Source organism: Oryctolagus cuniculus, chromosome 14, assembly GCF_051225735.1.
Source record: "Oryctolagus cuniculus isolate XC-2025 breed Fujian yellow rabbit chromosome 14, ASM5122573v1, whole genome shotgun sequence".
NCBI classification, from domain to species: domain Eukaryota; kingdom Metazoa; phylum Chordata; class Mammalia; order Lagomorpha; family Leporidae; genus Oryctolagus; species Oryctolagus cuniculus.
In genome coordinates, this window is record NC_142880.1 from 60,646,076 (window position 1) to 60,662,711 (window position 16,636).

Sequence of the window (16,636 nt, forward strand, 5' to 3'; positions counted from 1 at the left end):
GGTTTATCCTGTCTTCCTGCGTCTTCACCTCTATGAGAGCAACAACAGGAGACGATTCAGAGCCGGGACAAGACCGAGGCCGCGAGCATCCCGAGAGCGAGGAGGGGAGAAAGCGCCTGGTGCAGTGGAACAGCGGTCGGGTCGGGCCCCGCGGGCCAGGATTCCCCAAAGCCGGAAGTGCCCCGCGTCTCCATAGTTACAGGCGCGCGGCGTGCCGTTCCCATGGCAACCGCTTTGTCTCGCGGGCCTGAAGCCTGGCGGCGGACGCGTACGGGCGGCCTCGCCGACAGTCTAGTTTCTGCCGGGCACCCAGCTGGCGCCCGGAACGAAATCTGCGGGGCCGGGACGCTGACACCGCCAGAGGGAGCAGGGCAGCCGGGCTCCGGGAGCCGAGAGGGCTAGTTCCGGGGTGTGGCTTCCCAGCCCTGGGCCAGGTAGGCCGCGCGACGCTGGCCGGCAGGTGCCCTTGCCCGCCGATCGGGCAAGAGCCTTGAAGCTGGCCCGCGAGACCCAGACCCAGCCGTGGAAACTCGGGGCGAAGCTCGGCATGTAGCGTCGGGGCCCGTGACGATTTGTACTCCGGAGAGGGCCTGAGTTAGCTGTCCGAACCCAGGCCCAAGTGGAACCTCTTGAGAACAGGGTGTAGGAGTTTGAAATGTTGGAATTGCCGGGCTGGTCGTAGTCTTGAAGGTAAAGATTAGAAAGAAAAATCAGTGAGTCTTCCCTTCCGGTTTTCGGAGACTGGGTGTTCAGGAGCCTGGGTTAGAGAGAGCTGCTTAGGGCTGCCATGGGAATGAGTGACACTCCGCAGAACGAGATGAGCGACTTGGTGGGTGTCCATGTTTAATAAATAATGCAGCATTCCATCTGCATTTGATTTTAGCCACAGGACTGGCCATGAGAGCGGAATCCTACACATAATTATAAACCACGTTCCTCACCGTGGATTGCAGCCACTTCCCCATCAGCAAACAAAATAGATGCATGAGTCTTTAGCTCCTTACCCAGAACCCCCCAGTAAATACTTAGATGACCCGAGGGAAAAGGAAGAGTGTCCAACACAGTGACTTACGTCATTTGGTCCGGGGAGCTGGTTGCATTGCTTGGATCCATCTTACTCCCAGACCTGCGAAAATAATATGAGTTGAGTAGCTGACCGTAGTATTGATGATCCACGAGCTGTAAGTGTGCTGCCTTTGAGAGGTAAAGAAGGCCAGAGATTTTGGAGAAGTGATGTGTAATAGAAATTAGGAGAAAGAAATTTAACTTAGACACGGACTTTGGCGAATGTCCATTTCTGCTTTCCCGGCTTCTCCGTATGTTTCCTTGGGGATCCCTGGAGCAGCTTCAGGTTAATGTTAATAAACTGGCAAACTTCTAGGCTATTTCCCCTAAGGCTGACCTCACACGTGGTTCTTGGTAGGAAGAAGATGCAAGCCTGCCCCATACGAATCCCAACTGTAAGCAATGACACCGACTGGGACTTCTGCTTCCATTTGTAAGTATCACAGAACTTTGACATCACACTCACTGCATCTTCCACTTAAGACTAGGAGAAATACGTGTACCCATGTAAGGTAGAAGAGAAAGTTCAGCTTTGCAATGTCTTTAAAAAAAGATTTACTTATTTGTTTAAAAGTCACAGTTACAGAGAGAGGGAGACACAGAAAGAGAGATCTTCCATCTGCTGGTTCACTCCCCCAGATGGCCACAACTGCCAGGACTAGGCCAGGCTGAAGCCAGGAGCTTCTTCCAGGTCTCCCACATAGGTAGTAGGGGTCCAGGCCCTTGGGCCATCCTCCACTGCTTTTCCCAGGCTACTAGCAGGGAGTTGGATTGGAAGTGGAGCAGCCAGGACACAAATCAGTGCTCATATGGGATGTTGACATTACAGGAGGCAGCTTTACCTGCCATACCACACCACAGCACCGGCCCCTTGCAATGTCTTTTTAAAAAAGATTTATTTATTTGAAAGTTGTAGTTACAGGGAGAGGAGGAAGGGGAGGGAGGGAGGGGGAGAGAAGAAGAGAAGGGAAGGGGAAGGGGGAAAGAGAGAGGGAGAACAGAGAGATCTGTCCACTGCTTTACTTCCCCAAATGGCTGCAATGGCCAGGGCTAGGCCAGGGAGAAATCAAGAGCTTCTTCTGGGTCTCCCACATGGGTGCAGGGGCTCAACCATTTGGGCCATCTTCCACTGTTTTCCCAGCACATCAGCAAGAAATAGATCAGAAATAGAGCAGCCAGGGGCTGGCGCTGTGGCGTAGTGGGTAAAGCCGCCACCTGTAACTGCCAGCATGCCATATGATCATCAGTTCAAGACCTGGCTGCTCCACTTCTGATCCAGCTCTCTGCTATGGCCTGAGAAAGCAGTAGAAGATGGCCCAAGTCCTTGGGCCCTGCACCCACATGGGAGACATGGGGGAAGCTCCTGGCTCCTGGCTTTGGATCATCTCAGTTCTGGCTGTTGTGGTCATTTGGGGAGTGAACCAGTGGATGGAAGACCTCTCTCTTCCTCTCTCTCTCTCTCTCTCTGTCTCTCCCACTGCCTCTCTGTAGCTCTGCCTTTCAAATACGTAAATAAATCTTTAAAAACAAAAAAGAAATGGAGCAGCCAGAACATGAACTGGAGCCCATATGGGATGCCAGCATTGCAAGCTATGCCACAATGGAAGCCCTTGCACTGTCTTTTAACAAAAAAAGATTTATTTATTTATTTATTTGAAATGCAGTTACTGAGAGGCAGAGAGATAGAGAGGGAGGGAGGGAGGGAGAGAGAGAAAGAGAAAGAGAGAGAGAAAGGTCTTCCATCCTCTGGTTCACTCCCCAGATGGCCACAGTGGCCAGAGCTGCGCCAATCCAAAGCCAGGAGCTTCTTCTGGGTCTCCTACTGGGTGCAGGGGCCCAAGAACTTGGGCCATCCTCTACTGCTTTCCCAGGCCACAGCGGAGAGCTGGATCAAAGTGGAACAACCGGGACTCAAACGGGCACCACTATGGGATGCTGGCACCACTGTAGGCGGTGGCTTTACCCACTATGCCACAGTGCTGGCCCCTGTTGTTGCTCTTAAGATCTCAGAATTTTATTTCATCTGAATTACTTCATTGATCTTTTCTGGAGATAGTAGGATATGGTTATTTCTTTTGGTTTATCAAATTAATCCTTTTTACTTTATTTTTACCATTCCACTTAACCATTCACAATTATGTTCAGCATTGAAGCCAGAAATCTATATTGTATGTGAAAGGGGTATATAGGCAAGTGTGTGTATGTGTGTGTGTGTTTTTTGGAAGCTTGTAAAATATGTGAAAGAAGATGTGAAAGTCTAGCCTCAAAATGTTATCTCCCTTTCTCTTATTTCAATGAATCTATTTTCTTTCCTGATTTGGGTCACATTTTAGTTTATTTATTTTTAAAAGTTGCTAAGTAATCTGGCCCTTTCCAGTCAGCAGAACCAGAGGGTTGCATTTATTTTTAAAAAGATTTTATTTATTTATTTGAGGAGTAGAGTTACAGACAGAGAGGGAGAGGCAGAGAGAAAGGTCTTCCATCTGCTGGTTCACTCCCCAAATGGCCACAGCAGCCATAACTGGGCCAATTGGAAGCCAGGAGCCTGGAGCTTCTTCTGAGATTCCCATGCTGGTGCAGGGACCCAAGGACTTGGGCCATCTTCTGCTGCTTTCCCAGGCTATAAGCAGAAAGCTGAAAAAGAAGAGGAGCAGCCGGAACTTGAACCTGTGCCCATATAGAATTCCAGAGCCACAGGTGGACCCTTAGTCTACCATGCCACAGTGCCAGCCCCGGGTCACCTTTTAGAATGTGAAGGATCTTTAAGACTTTCTAGTTTAACACTGTCATTTTGCAGATGACAACACCAGGTTAATCATAATAGCTACTGTTAAAGGAACACTTACTAAATGCCAGGCACTGTGCTAAGTGATGGATGAGTGTTGTCTCATTTAATTAATCCGACAACTTCATCAGGCAAGTATTCTTATGACCTCATTTTACAGAGCAGTAAACTAATAAATGATTCAGGTCGCAACAGAACTGCGGCTCTAATGCAGGGGGGTAGCTCACTGAATCTGTTTAATTTGAATGACCACATTAGTGGCCTTGAAGTTGAGCTTTGAAGATGACACGTATCTACTGTCTTCCTTTATTCCTTCCAGTTTAATTTAGAAAGCATGTCCCTATCCCCAAGTTGGAAGAGCTGTGTCCTTCAATTTTATCTTGTTTGATAATGCGATAATGCAAAGATCAGATCCTAATTCCATGCCCCTCGTGCCTGCAGGTCACAGCAAACTGAGTTCCCAGCATGCCAGCAAACAGAAGAGTTGTGTACCACTTGTGGGTCTGGAGAGAGTGAAGAAGACACAACAGCCCAGATGGAGGACATAGTCATTGACTGTATGTCTCTTCCCAAAGAGAAATTAGCACAGGCCCAGAAGAAAATAGTTCAGCTGATTAAGGAAAAAATGGTAAAACAACCAGAAAACGTCCTAGGTGTTTGTTTCCATTTAAAGACATGCCCATGATTAGGGAGCTCTTCCTTTGCTGAGAATGAATCATGTAAGATAGAGGAAGGGGTTATGTGCCTTCGGAAGGAGAGAAACAGCAGCGTATGGTTGGGTTGCCAGCTCACCTTTCAGTTCCATCCATGGTTCAGTGGTTGTTCCTCATTGAAGTGTTTGTGCTCCTGGCTTTCAGCTAAAAATTATTGTGTATTTCCTGTTGCTGTTTGATTCCTTTAATTTTTTCTCTCTTTAAAAAAAAAAAAATTCCTAGAAGGCTTCAGGATATTGTCTCTTGAGTAGCAAGAAAGCCAAGACAGTGAGGCAGGAGGCTGAGAACAAGGAAAGCCAGGCTCAGGCCTGACAAGTCCATGGGTAACTGCCTGTGGTTATAGCGGAATATCAAGCAAGTAAAGGAGCAGGAACGGGTAGTAGCAGCAGAGGTAGGAGAGGCCAGGTATGCATTTCCAAGGGCAAGTCAAATTCTTGGGAACTAGGGTTTCAGAGCAAGTATATAAACAAGAGTATAAACAGGGGTATTCAAAATCCAGGATCCTGAGACAGCAAGTCATTGACTCCCATTAATAGAACACAGGCACCAGCCTTCTTCCAGACCATGATTTATCAACAGAGGAGTTAATAGAGTGATGATCTGGCCATTCTTGGTCAAGGGAAAAAAATGATTTTAAAGTACACATTTGAAAAAAGGTCTGCAGATGGCTCAGGAACGGCTGAGAGGCACCGCAGAGGCAAATGACCGGAAGCAGTATCTCTCTGGATGAGGATCTGTAAATTACCCAGAAAATTTGTGAAGAACAAGCATCCTGGCCTGGACCCATTAGAAATTCACAAATCCATACCAGGGGATTCCAATTCAATCCCATCAAGGTGGCATGTACCAATGCCATCTCACTAGTCCAAGTGATCAATTTCTGTTCACAATTGATCATAATGATAGGATTAAGAATCAAAGGGATCACATAAACAAGACTAGTGTCTGCAAATACTAACTGATAGAATAAAAAAGGGAGAGAACATGGGAAGAGAGATACACAGCAGACTCATAGAATAGCAGATGTCCTAAACAGCACTCTGGCCTCAGAATCAGCCCTTAAGGCATGCAGATCTGGCTGAAAAACCCATGAGAGTATTTCAGGCATGGAAAGCCAAGACACTCTGGCAAAAACAAAACAAAACAAAACAAAACAAAAACCTAAATGAAAGATCTCTGCGAGTGAGATCCCAGTGGAAAGAACAGGTCATCAAAGAAGGAAGTACCTTTCTCTGAAGGGAGGAGAGAACTTCCACTTTGACTACGACCTTGTCTAAATATGATCAGAGTTGGTGAACTCAAAAGGCTTCCATAGCCTTGGCAACTCATGACTAGAGCCTAGGGAGATTACTGATGCCATAAACAAGAGTGTCAAATTGTTAAGTCAACAACAGGAGTCACTGTGCACTTACTCCTCATGTAGGATCTCTGTCCTTAATGTGTTGTCCAATGTGAAGCAATGCTATAACTAGTACTCAAACAGTATTTTACACTTTATGTTTCTGTGTGGGTGCAAACTGTTGAAATCTTTACTTAATATATGCTAAACTGATCTTCTGTATATAAAGATAATTGAAAATGAATCTTGATGTGAATGGAAGGAGAGAGGGCGTGGGAAAGGGGAGGGTTGCGGGTGGGAGGGAAGTTATGGGGGGGGGGAAGCCATTGTAATCCATAAGCTGTACTTTGGAAATTTATATTCATTAAATAAAAGTTAAAAAAAAAAAAAGAAATTCACAAATCCAGGCTAGAAAGTCATGCCTAGAAAAGAGAAGCACCATCTATGAGGGAGAGCAAGTTTTGGGCTTTTGAGACCTCAGAACTATCTGGCCAGTTTGGATAATGACAAATATTCTGACCTTAGGAATTGAATCTAACCTAACCCAGAACTTGGAGCTCAGAAGGACCGCGGATGCCACCGCGAGCAGCAGCGGTGCTGGGGAGACCCCTAGAGCTGTGCTGATTGTCTTCATTTCTCCAGCACGGGGAGGCGGGGGTGAATGCAGCATGTGCAGAGCTGGGAGAACTCAGAGCTGTGGACTCGCATTCCAGTGCTTTGTGTTCACAGTGTTATGCTTCTTCCTCAAAACGGAACTTATTATTTAGTGTAGTAAGCCCCTGGTGAACTCGCAAAACTGCTGCCTAAATGGATGTTTCTGAAGCATCAGAGGGAGAAGTCCTCAGGGGAAGTGCCCATCTGCCGCTGCTGGCATCTGCAGGTTTGCACTTGGGTTAGGCAGGAGACACAGGAGGCAGGAGGGAGCAGCCCTTGCACTCATGGGAGGCACTGCTGTTCCCATTCGTTGCTGTGAGGCGGGATGCCAGCTAGAGCACACTCAGCAAATCTGAATCACTTCAACACTGACTGTTTTTTCCCCTACAGTAGATGGTATAAGCTTCCAAATCTCACAGAAGAAAGCTAGGATCAGGGTGATCTTTCCCAAAGCAGTGCGATCCATAAACAGAACTAGGCTGCACCACCAGGATTTTGCTTACTTCAAGTGCTGTTTTTCACTTCACCTGGAAATAATGCCTGGCTTTGTCTACTGATACACTCAATAGATAACTGAAATGTGTGGTTGAAGATGTAGTCCTGTGATTTCTCAGACAGCTCTACCTCCCAGTTCTACAAGGGGACAGAGGCTCTTTCCCCCACCCCATCCTGACCCTTGCAAATGAAGGGGTGATTCATTCAGCAGATACTGAATGTTTCCCTCCTCTTCCCACAGAACATGATAAATAAACTTCTGTCATCAAAGAGCCTTCCTTCTATTTGGGGAGGCAGATGATAGACAAACCAAAAATAGCTAATATAATATCAAGTGGAAGTCAGTGCCACGAAGAAAAAACCTAGGTAATGGAAGGGTGTGTGATAAAGTGAGATGCTAATTTAGAAGGGTAGCTAAGGAAGGTCTTCTCTGAGGTGAACAGTGTGAAATGAGAGGTTGAACTATGTGGAAGTGTCCCAAGCAGGGGACTTACGAGAGAAAAATCCCTGTGTTGAAAATTAGTTTGCCACAGTGAGGAGCTGGTCAGTGCAGCTGCAGTAGAGGGAGAAAGGGAAGAATGAGTGAGCGGTAGAGAAGGGAGTCAGGTTGTTAGGACAGGAGCAGGTAACGCACAGCTGTGGAGTTCATGGTAAGGACTTTGGGTTTCACTAAGAATCAAAAGTGGGAAACTGTTGGAGGGTTGATTTTTAAACAGGAAAGTTGCACTATCTAAATTTTTTTTAAATTATGCTGGACATAACATTTGTTTAGAAATCTATGAGCTTATAATAAACTATTTTGGTCACCATTGGAGGATGCTAATGAGTGAACTGATTGTTTTGAAAGCTGGTAAAAGAGGATAATCATGTATCCTGCCTTTTTACTATTGGAACTTTTCTATTGGTAACTAAAAGAGAAGATAATTTCTCTTTATAGAATTATCCCAGGTGACATATGAAGAGGGAATGATAGAATTAGGAAATCAGTAAAATCAGTATTTTATGAATTAATCCATGTAATTGTGTTAACATCAGAAAATGAGCCATCTAGGAATTCATCTGATGGAAGAACATGTCACTATAAAGTGGTTTTGCTTAGACAAGGGAAATGAAAGCTAAACTAAATCCAACTGCCAATGTACAGGTAGAACACAGAACAGAGGAACACATTGAATGATACCCTGAGGGTACAATCAACAGAATTCAAGTATGTTTGACATACTAGGCCAGATGGCTCAGTTCTTCACAAATAAAATGCAAGAAAGAGAATTAGAGATGGAGGGTGAATCCTATAAGGGAAAACAGATTGGAGATATTAATGTGTAGACAAAGCATTAAAAAATTAAAGTTATTAAATGATATGTTTTATATTAAGGAATTGTTAATATTTTTATGAGATCATGATTTTGTATTTATGTTTTTAAGTCAATATATTTTAGATATAATTATAGATGAAATGTTACAGTATCTTTATTTGCTTCAACATAAACTGTTAGGGAATAATATAGGTGGAGTACAGATATGAAACAATATTAATGAAGAGATAAATGATAAATTGATTCATTCTCCATATTGTCTATGTTTAGGTAAAGGTTTTCATGATTAAGAGTTAGAAGAAATACCTCTGGTTATTACATTGAAAGTAGACTGTGAGCCGGCGCCGCGGCTCGCTAGGCTAATCCTCCGCCTGGCGGCGCCGGCACACCGGGTTCTAGTCCCGGTTGGGGCGCCGGATTCTGTCCCGGTTGCCCCTCTTCCAGGCCAGCTCTCTGCTGTGGCCAGGGAGTGCAGTGGAGGATGGCCCAAGTGCTTGGGCCCTGCACCCCATGGGAGACCAGGAAAAGCACCTGGCTCTTGGCTCCTGCCATCAGATCAGCGCAGTGCGCCGGCTGCAGCGCGCCGGCTGCAGCGGCCATTGGAGGGTGAACCAATGGCAAAGGAAGACCTTTCTCTTTGTCTCTCTCACTGTCCACTCTGCCTGTCAAAAAAAAAAAAAAAAAAAAAAAAAAAAAAAAAAAAAGAAAGTAGACTGTGAGGACCAAGAGTGACAACAGTGGGAAGGTACTGTTGTGGCCAGCCAAGTAAAAGATGAGGGTGACTTGGATTAATATTCATGGCAGAAACAAGAAGAGCTTGTTTTTTTTTTTTTTCAGATTTATTTATTTATTTGAAAGGCAGAATTGCAGAGAGGCAGAGAGAGAGAGAGAGAGAAAAAGAGAGAGGTCTTCCATCCACTGGTTCACTCCCCAAATGGCTGCAATGGCTGGAGCTGGGCCAATGTGAAGCCAGGAGTCCGCAGCTTCTTCCAGGTCTCTCATGTGGGTGCAGGGAGCTTGGTTTTAGGATTGAGGAATAACAATAGGACTTGATGGCTTGGACATGGAGTGGGAAGAAAAGAGAAGAAAAAAATGTGGAGAAGCAAATTTCAGCCCTACATTCCCATGATAAGAGAATTGGCTAGATTTTTCTTCCTTCCCGAAAAGCTTACTGATTTATTTGCTCCCTACAGAATATCCAAGCAAACAAGGAGCTGATTCGATGTGTCATCCTTTCTCGGATTATTTTTGGGGAAGATCACTGGAAATGTGCACAGGCTTTGGCCAGCCTGGCTTATGGCTACTTGACACTGAGAGGTACCTGATTTCCCTACCTGGGTCTGGGTGGGCCAGCCTGTGAGGGCCAAAATGGACCCATATACAAACTCAGTGAGGGCAGAGGTGGCTGAGAGTCCCTTCCTGACACCAGATCACACTCTGTTGAGAGAAGGGCAACTGTATGATGACACAGTGTGGTGAGGATCTTAGTAATGAATAATTATGATAGTGATGGTTACTATCTAGCATGTATGAAACTAGTGTTATTGAGTTCTCATAAGATTCCTTGGAAAGAGATACCTTGTTACCTTGGTTTCTGGGTGAGGACAGTGAGGCACAGTAGGCAAAGGAGTATCAGAGGTTCTAGTTACAGGTTAGTAGCAAATATGTGTAGCCAGTGTCAGGGAGGCAGATGCAGGCATAGAACCTGAATTCTAAGGACAGAATTTATGTTCCTAGAAAGTCAGGTTTAGGAAAGGCTGAGCCCTCTCTTGTGGAAGACACTCTGGTACCATATTGAAATGATTTGATATTGACACTTCCATATTGAAAAACTGGGACCCAAGTGAGAGTTCAGTGACAGCAGGAATTTTGCAGTAGAGGCTCAATAAATACTTGCTGATAGACTGAGGCAAGAACAGACTGTTGGAACCAGGGTCATGACCTGCACAAGGCCCTTTGGGTCTTGACCAGTGTCCCCCAGATTCAATTTTGCCATGAAGCACATTGTATAACACTCAGGTATGCTTTGTTCAGATGCCTCTGCCTCTAAAGGTGATGAGTTCTCATTTGATCTAGAACAGTCCCTTGTATACAGTGTGATCTAGCGCAACCCCTGGTAATACAGCATGTGGCTGCTTGATAAAACAGACACTGGCCTGTGGCTTTTTCAAGTACCTATTGGGCTTCATTCTGAGATAGCTCTTAATATAATACAAATGATTTCAGAGAATAAGAGACATGTGTGCTGTTGGGGAAGGGAAACAATATACTGTGGCCATCATGAGCCTAGATGTGAGAAATCAAAACTTGCAAAATTGAAATTGAATTTATTTCTCAGTTATTGATCCCAAATACATTCTCTTCAGGGTTCCTTAGGCCTTTTCCACTCACTTGTTTTTATGTATTCTCAGATTCCTTTGTTGTTGCTGTGGTGAGATTATGAATAATTGACATTGGATTCATTGGTGCTGTGTGTCACAGTGAGGTTACATTGAGGCCATTTTAGGCCTTAAGAAGGCTTAAGAAGGCCGCAAGGAGGCTGACATGGCTAAGAAAGGAGGGATTTTTCACTGATAGGAGCAGGCAACCACCTGTGGAGATTTGAGGGACTCCAGGAATGTCCTCAGTGACACAGAATCTTCTCTCTTTTTTTTTTTTTAAGATTTATTTATTTATTTGGAAGTCAGTGTTACACAGAGAGAGAAGGAGAGACAGAGAGAAGGAGAGAGAGATATCTTCCATCTGTTGGTTGATTCCCCAGTGTAGGACCCCAAAAGCGGTGTCCTTTTGTGACGACCCCAGAAACACAGACTCCAGACCAGACGATGCAAAAGGCAGGAGGCAGTTTTATTTCATTTGCGCAAATGGGCCCTCTTCTTGCTGCCGCAAGCAGCGGGGGCAGAGAGGAGCCCCGAACAATCATTTTACACAGTTTTTAAAGGGCAAAACCACAAAATTAACATACTATAGGGTGGCGTAAGTTTATTGGGCAACTACAAGGGGAGGAGGTCATCGAGGAGGAGGAGAAACAGGGGGCTATGTGCCCCACGTGTGTAAGCTTGGATATGGGGAGGGGGTCCTTGGAGAGCAGAAAGGGGTGGCTACGTGCCCTACGTGCCTCGCGGTTTCTTTGTTAAGCTTGAACAAGCACAGGGGAGGGGGCTTAGGTGCATACCAGGATGTTCTGTCGCCCTTATCTCTGGGTAGTAGCCCTTATCTCTGGGTAGTAGCTATCTGCTTTCTCTGTGAACTTAGTTTACTCCCCATTTCCCAGGACTGTTTTATTAAGGCCATTCTTATGGCGGCTCTTGGCTCTCGGCCGTTCCTTTCACCAGTTAGCTACAATGGCCAGAGCTGCGCCAATCTGAAGCCAGGAGCCAGGAGCCTTTTCTGGGTCTCCCATGCAGGTGCAGGGGCCCAAGACTTGGGCCATCTTCCACTGCTTTCCTGGGCCATAGCAGAGAGCTGTATAAGAAGTAGAGCAGCCAGGACTTGAACCAGCACCCATATGGGATGCTGGCACTGCAGGCGGCAGTTTTACCTGCTGTGCCACAGAGCCGGCCCCAGAATCTTCTCTTAATGGGGCTTCATCCTGCCTCACCTGGAATCTCTGTATTTCAGTCAGATTTTTTCAAAATCTGCTGCCTTAATGAGTCAAATTTAAGGATGTGCTACTTCAACTCAGAGAGCACCTGTTACAAGCCTAGTGGCAACTGTACTAGGTTCTGGGGCTACAGATTATTAGTGGCCCCTTTGCCAGAGTAGCATACAGGGGTCTGACACTAGGATCCCATGATAGCAGTAGTAGCAAAGTTCCAGGGAACACAAATGCAGCAGATCAGTGATTTTGCCGTTTAGAAAGCTCAGGGAAGGCTGTCAAGAGAGGAGGTGATGATTGTTCTGTCTTTGAAGGCTGAGTAAAGGCCTTGAGGGGAGTAGCGGAGAGTGCCGTATTTGTTCTCCCTGCGTGTCCCTCTGAGGAATGGGTGGAGAGGGGAAGGCATTCAATATGGAACTCTTTTTTTAAAAAATATTTATTTTTATTTACTTGAAAGATGGAGTTACAAAGAGAGGGTGAGAGAGAGAGAGAGAGAGAGAGAACTTCCATCTGATGGTTCACTCCCCAAATGGCTACAATGGCTGGAACTGGGCCAGGTCAAAGCCAGGAGCCAGAAGCTTCTTCTGAGTCTCCCACGTGGTCCCAGGGGCCCAAATACTTGGGCCATCTTTCACTGCTTTTCCAGGCACATTAGCAGGGAAATGAATCAAAAGTGGAGCAGCCAGGACTTGAACCATCGCAGACAGTGGCTTTATCCACAACACCACAACACTGGCTCCCGTTATGGAACTTTTTACCCAGGACATTGTTAAGTTCTTTCCAGTCTCAAGGGACCAGCATAGAAAAGAAGCTACTTCAGGACAAGCAGGTCATGCCTGAAAATGAGATTTAAAAGGAGATTTGGGTCTAGATATCAGGGAGTGTAGGGAGTTATTACAAGGTTTTAAATGGAATAGTAACATAATCCAGTTTGTGTTGTGATCACAGAGAAATTCTGGAGAATGGGTTGGGTGGTAAAGAAAGTAGAGGTGAAGAAGATCAGTTAGGCCATTATCCTGCCCCGATGAGAGCCAGTTAAGGCATGGCCATGACCGTGGGAATGCAGAAAAGATAACTTTAAATGTAGAGTTGGTGACATGGCATGGCCAGTTCAGTATGAAGTGGCCATGATGTGGACAGTTAGCTGAAATATAGAATTAAAGAGGAAGACCAAGTTGATAGAGGAAGGGAGGAGAAATTCTTGAGTTTGCTTTCAGACAGGTTGGATCCCGTTTATGTTGATAGGTCCAGCAGGCAACTGACAAGTGAGTATAGAGCTCAAGAAAGAGTCAGGCTGGGGGGCTTCGCACATAGATGAGCAGGTGGAGGCCATTGGAGTAGATGAGGTTGGTCAGAAAACATGTGTAGTAACTGAGGACAGAAGAAGAGTGTTAGGAATGGCAAGTGGAAAAGGAGCTAACCAAAGAAATGGAAGAAACAAGAAGTGCTGTGTCATCGAGGCCAAAGTTGGAGAGAGAGTTTCCAAAGGAAAAGCAGTGTAGTTTCAATAGTTTCAGATGGTAGAGACAGGGTCAAATAAGGAGAAAGCTACCGACACAGCCATGAGTTTGGCAATTGGTAGGTAACTGATACTTGGTGCAGGCAAGAACGCTCCTTGGGCCCTGGAAGAGCCCAGATTCAAAGCGATTCACTAAGAAACTTTTGCTAGAATTCAGACTTGAGGTGATGACAGCTTGAATTGGAGAAGATGGCATTCTAGAGGGAAATTTGTCTGAACTTGGGGTTTGGCCAAATGCTGCCTTCCCTGGCTTGTATAGTAGATTTCTATGGTAGGTCTAGGGGAGAATGTTGGCCCACATCTTCTGGAATAACCCGTTCCACAGTCAGCAGCAAACTGACTTTGAGTTTTACTTTTCCAACTAGATTCTATGTGGAGTCAAGATAGGTAGACAAACCGTATCACAAAAGATGGTAAAAGCATTCTTTCCTCCCTAGTTTACAATTGTTCCTGATAAAAGAATGGAGAACTATGTTGGGGTAATAGATTGGAGGGGGAGAAAGTTTTCCTGTGAAAAGAGAATTTTTGTTTGTTTTTCCCATTTGGGAAAAACAGCTTCCTGGTTAGATGAAGTGACCAGGTGGTATAACATTCCTAGACATGAGCCCAGACTTCCTGACACCCACCCTAGAGTTTTTCTAGAATAGACGATGATTGTGACCTTTCCTTGAGAACAGCCCAGTGCCTCTTATTTCAGTTGCAGCCCTGACCCAGGTTCTTCACTTAAGCTTTTATTTTTTTCTACTGCCTGATCCATAGAATAAAATAACTAAAGCCCTGGAAATACCCTTCAAGGGGGTGAAGTATATACTAAGTTACACTTAGTTTCGTTATCATTAATCCTGTAACTGCTTTACAATGGACAGAATAGATGAATTGGTCTTCTGTGCAGGCAGGATGCAAGTGTCTGTGTGTGTTCATGCCTGGCTGCTCATGTGTATGTGTGTGTGTGTGTGTGTGTGTGTGTTATAGCCATCAGATCTGCTTTCCTCATTTCCCTTTGAGCTTGCTAGCACTGGGATATGGGGGGGGCAAGTCAAAAAGCTGATTTCTCTCAATAAACAGTCTTTCAGTGAATAGTGAGAGCCTTATAGATGTAAAATATGTGCAGAGCTTTGAGAAATATAATATATAGAAGCCCTCCAAGAACTTGCAGCCTAGCATGGGAGTGAGCTACCTAGAGACTACCTATGATAGAAGGCACTGTAAGGTAAATGCCATGTAATTGATTTGCATACAGGGCTTTGGGAAGGTTGAATGAAATAATCCTAAATTGTTAAGTGATAGACTTAGCAGGGAGATGGCATTTGAGGAGGACAGTAAGAAATAAGTAGGGTTTCAGTAGGTAGAAGGGGTGGGTATTTCTAATCTAGAGAAAGGCTTAGGCAAAGACCCGAGGAAGGGAAAGGCATAGTCTACTTAGAAAGCAACAGGCATCCTGTCTGGCTAAGGATGGGACCAGGAAGACTTACCTGGAAAGAAGGGTGTATTGGGCAGATGATGGTGTGGATTTAAATACAGGTTACAGACTTTGGGATATATTTGGTAGATGAGGAGGACTACTGGAGATTTTCCAACAGGATGATGACAATATCAAAGCACACTTTTTGGCAAGGTTCATCCAGCAACGATAGCTAGAACAGACACAGTCTCATTCATGTAGGTCTAAAAGTAGGCTAATCACAGAGAGAATGGGTGAGAAGGGAGGGATTCTTCTGGGAATCTCTCCTTATAACATATAAATGAGATTATTCTTTGCAAAATTGTGTATGATAGTAAAAGATTGGAAACAACCAAGCATTCATCAGTAGGGAACTAATATATATCCACAAAGGGATACATGCCTACTCTCCATACTACATTCTAACTTAAGTGAGGGAAAATAGGAGGGCAACTAGGAAGGCAGAAAAGTCAAGTGAAGATAATTTTATAAGGCAAGGAGGTGAAACAATATTTTAGGCAGAGAGGACGGAGCCAATTAGGAGAGAGAGTTTGAAAGTTTTAAGAAATAGAGTATTTAACGGAGTAGGATTCGTGAAAGAACATGAAGTCTTTGCAGAGCACAGTGTGTAAAAGCATGTTGGTGAAGTAGAGGAACGGGCTCTTGAAGTGGAATTCTGTTGCCAGCTGCCCTAGTGATAATTCCAAGGACCTACTGATACAGCAGCTGAGAACAGGCCCATGGGGAACACCAGGGCGGTTTTGAACCTAGCGGTGGACTGTTTGCCAAGTGTTCAGGAAGAATACAGCAATGCGTTCAGGCAGTTTCCTGATATTTTGCTTATTGCTAAAGAAACAATAAATTAATCAGCTGACTTGCTATTACTGGGAACCTTTCAGTTATTCAGGGCTCTGTTCCAAGATTTCTTCAAAGTCCAGAAACGGAGGCATATATCATGGACCCTACTTTTTCTGTCTTGTTGGTAAAGAGAGCTGGCATAGAAACAGCAGAAGATGATTAAACAAACAAACAAACAAAATGGTAATCTGACTTGCCCAAATCCCCACACCTGCCTGATTTTGGTTTATATTTGAAAATGCAGCCTTTAAAAAAAAAAAAAAAAAAAAAACAGATTCTGTAAGGAACATTAGGAAAAATGTCCACACTAAGAACAAATATAAAATTACTCAATAAGAGAAATGGACCCACATAATAAAGATGATGATCAATATATTTCTTCAAACTTATTTCTCTCAGGCACTATTTAATCTTTCTTTCATGAATTGAATTAATTCTTGCAGCAATTACATAAGCTAGAAGAAGGCATTTTCATTACCAGTTCATGGGTGAATAAACTGAGGCATGGATAGATTAAGTAACTTATCTAGACCATTTGGATTTGTTTAGTGGTTAAACCAGGATTTGTACCTGGACCTGCTCTTTTTAGTCCGTGTGCTACACTAACTTCTTAAAGCTAGATGATGATCTAAGGTGACAGCAGCAACCTCCAAAGACTTGGTAGCTCTTGGATTCTCTCTGGCCTGAGTTGGTGTAAACAGACATCAATCACAGAATCTCAAGCCAAACAAGCAAAATGATTGGTATGTTGGGTAAATAATCTTTGGGCCCATTTTGCCAGTCCATCGCTATTTCCTTTAATTTCTGACTCCGAGTCCCCAGCAGCAGACCTTGCTGCCACCCTGTTGCTGTA

The 16,636-nt window shown here is 44.7% G+C and overlaps 1 protein-coding gene across 4 annotated transcripts in view; it reads left to right on the top strand.

Moving 5' to 3' along the window:
* Nucleotides 1–243: 243 nt before the first annotated feature.
* The window catches only part of TTC23L (tetratricopeptide repeat domain 23 like), a 58,818-nt gene continuing 42,425 nt past the window's right edge, over nucleotides 244–16,636 (top strand). For 2 of the 4 annotated variants that reach the window (XM_089312701.1, XM_089312702.1), the window contains exons 1-4: nucleotides 244–690; nucleotides 1,424–1,498; nucleotides 4,292–4,478; nucleotides 9,561–9,684. In XM_089312701.1, the coding sequence (XP_089168827.1) occupies nucleotides 1,431–1,498; nucleotides 4,292–4,478; nucleotides 9,561–9,684 (379 nt within the window). In that variant the 5' untranslated portion in view covers nucleotides 244–690; nucleotides 1,424–1,430. The remainder of the gene's footprint in view (nucleotides 691–1,423; nucleotides 1,499–4,291; nucleotides 4,479–9,560; nucleotides 9,685–16,636) is intronic. The other 2 variants (XM_089312703.1, XM_089312704.1) reach the window with 2 other exon arrangements.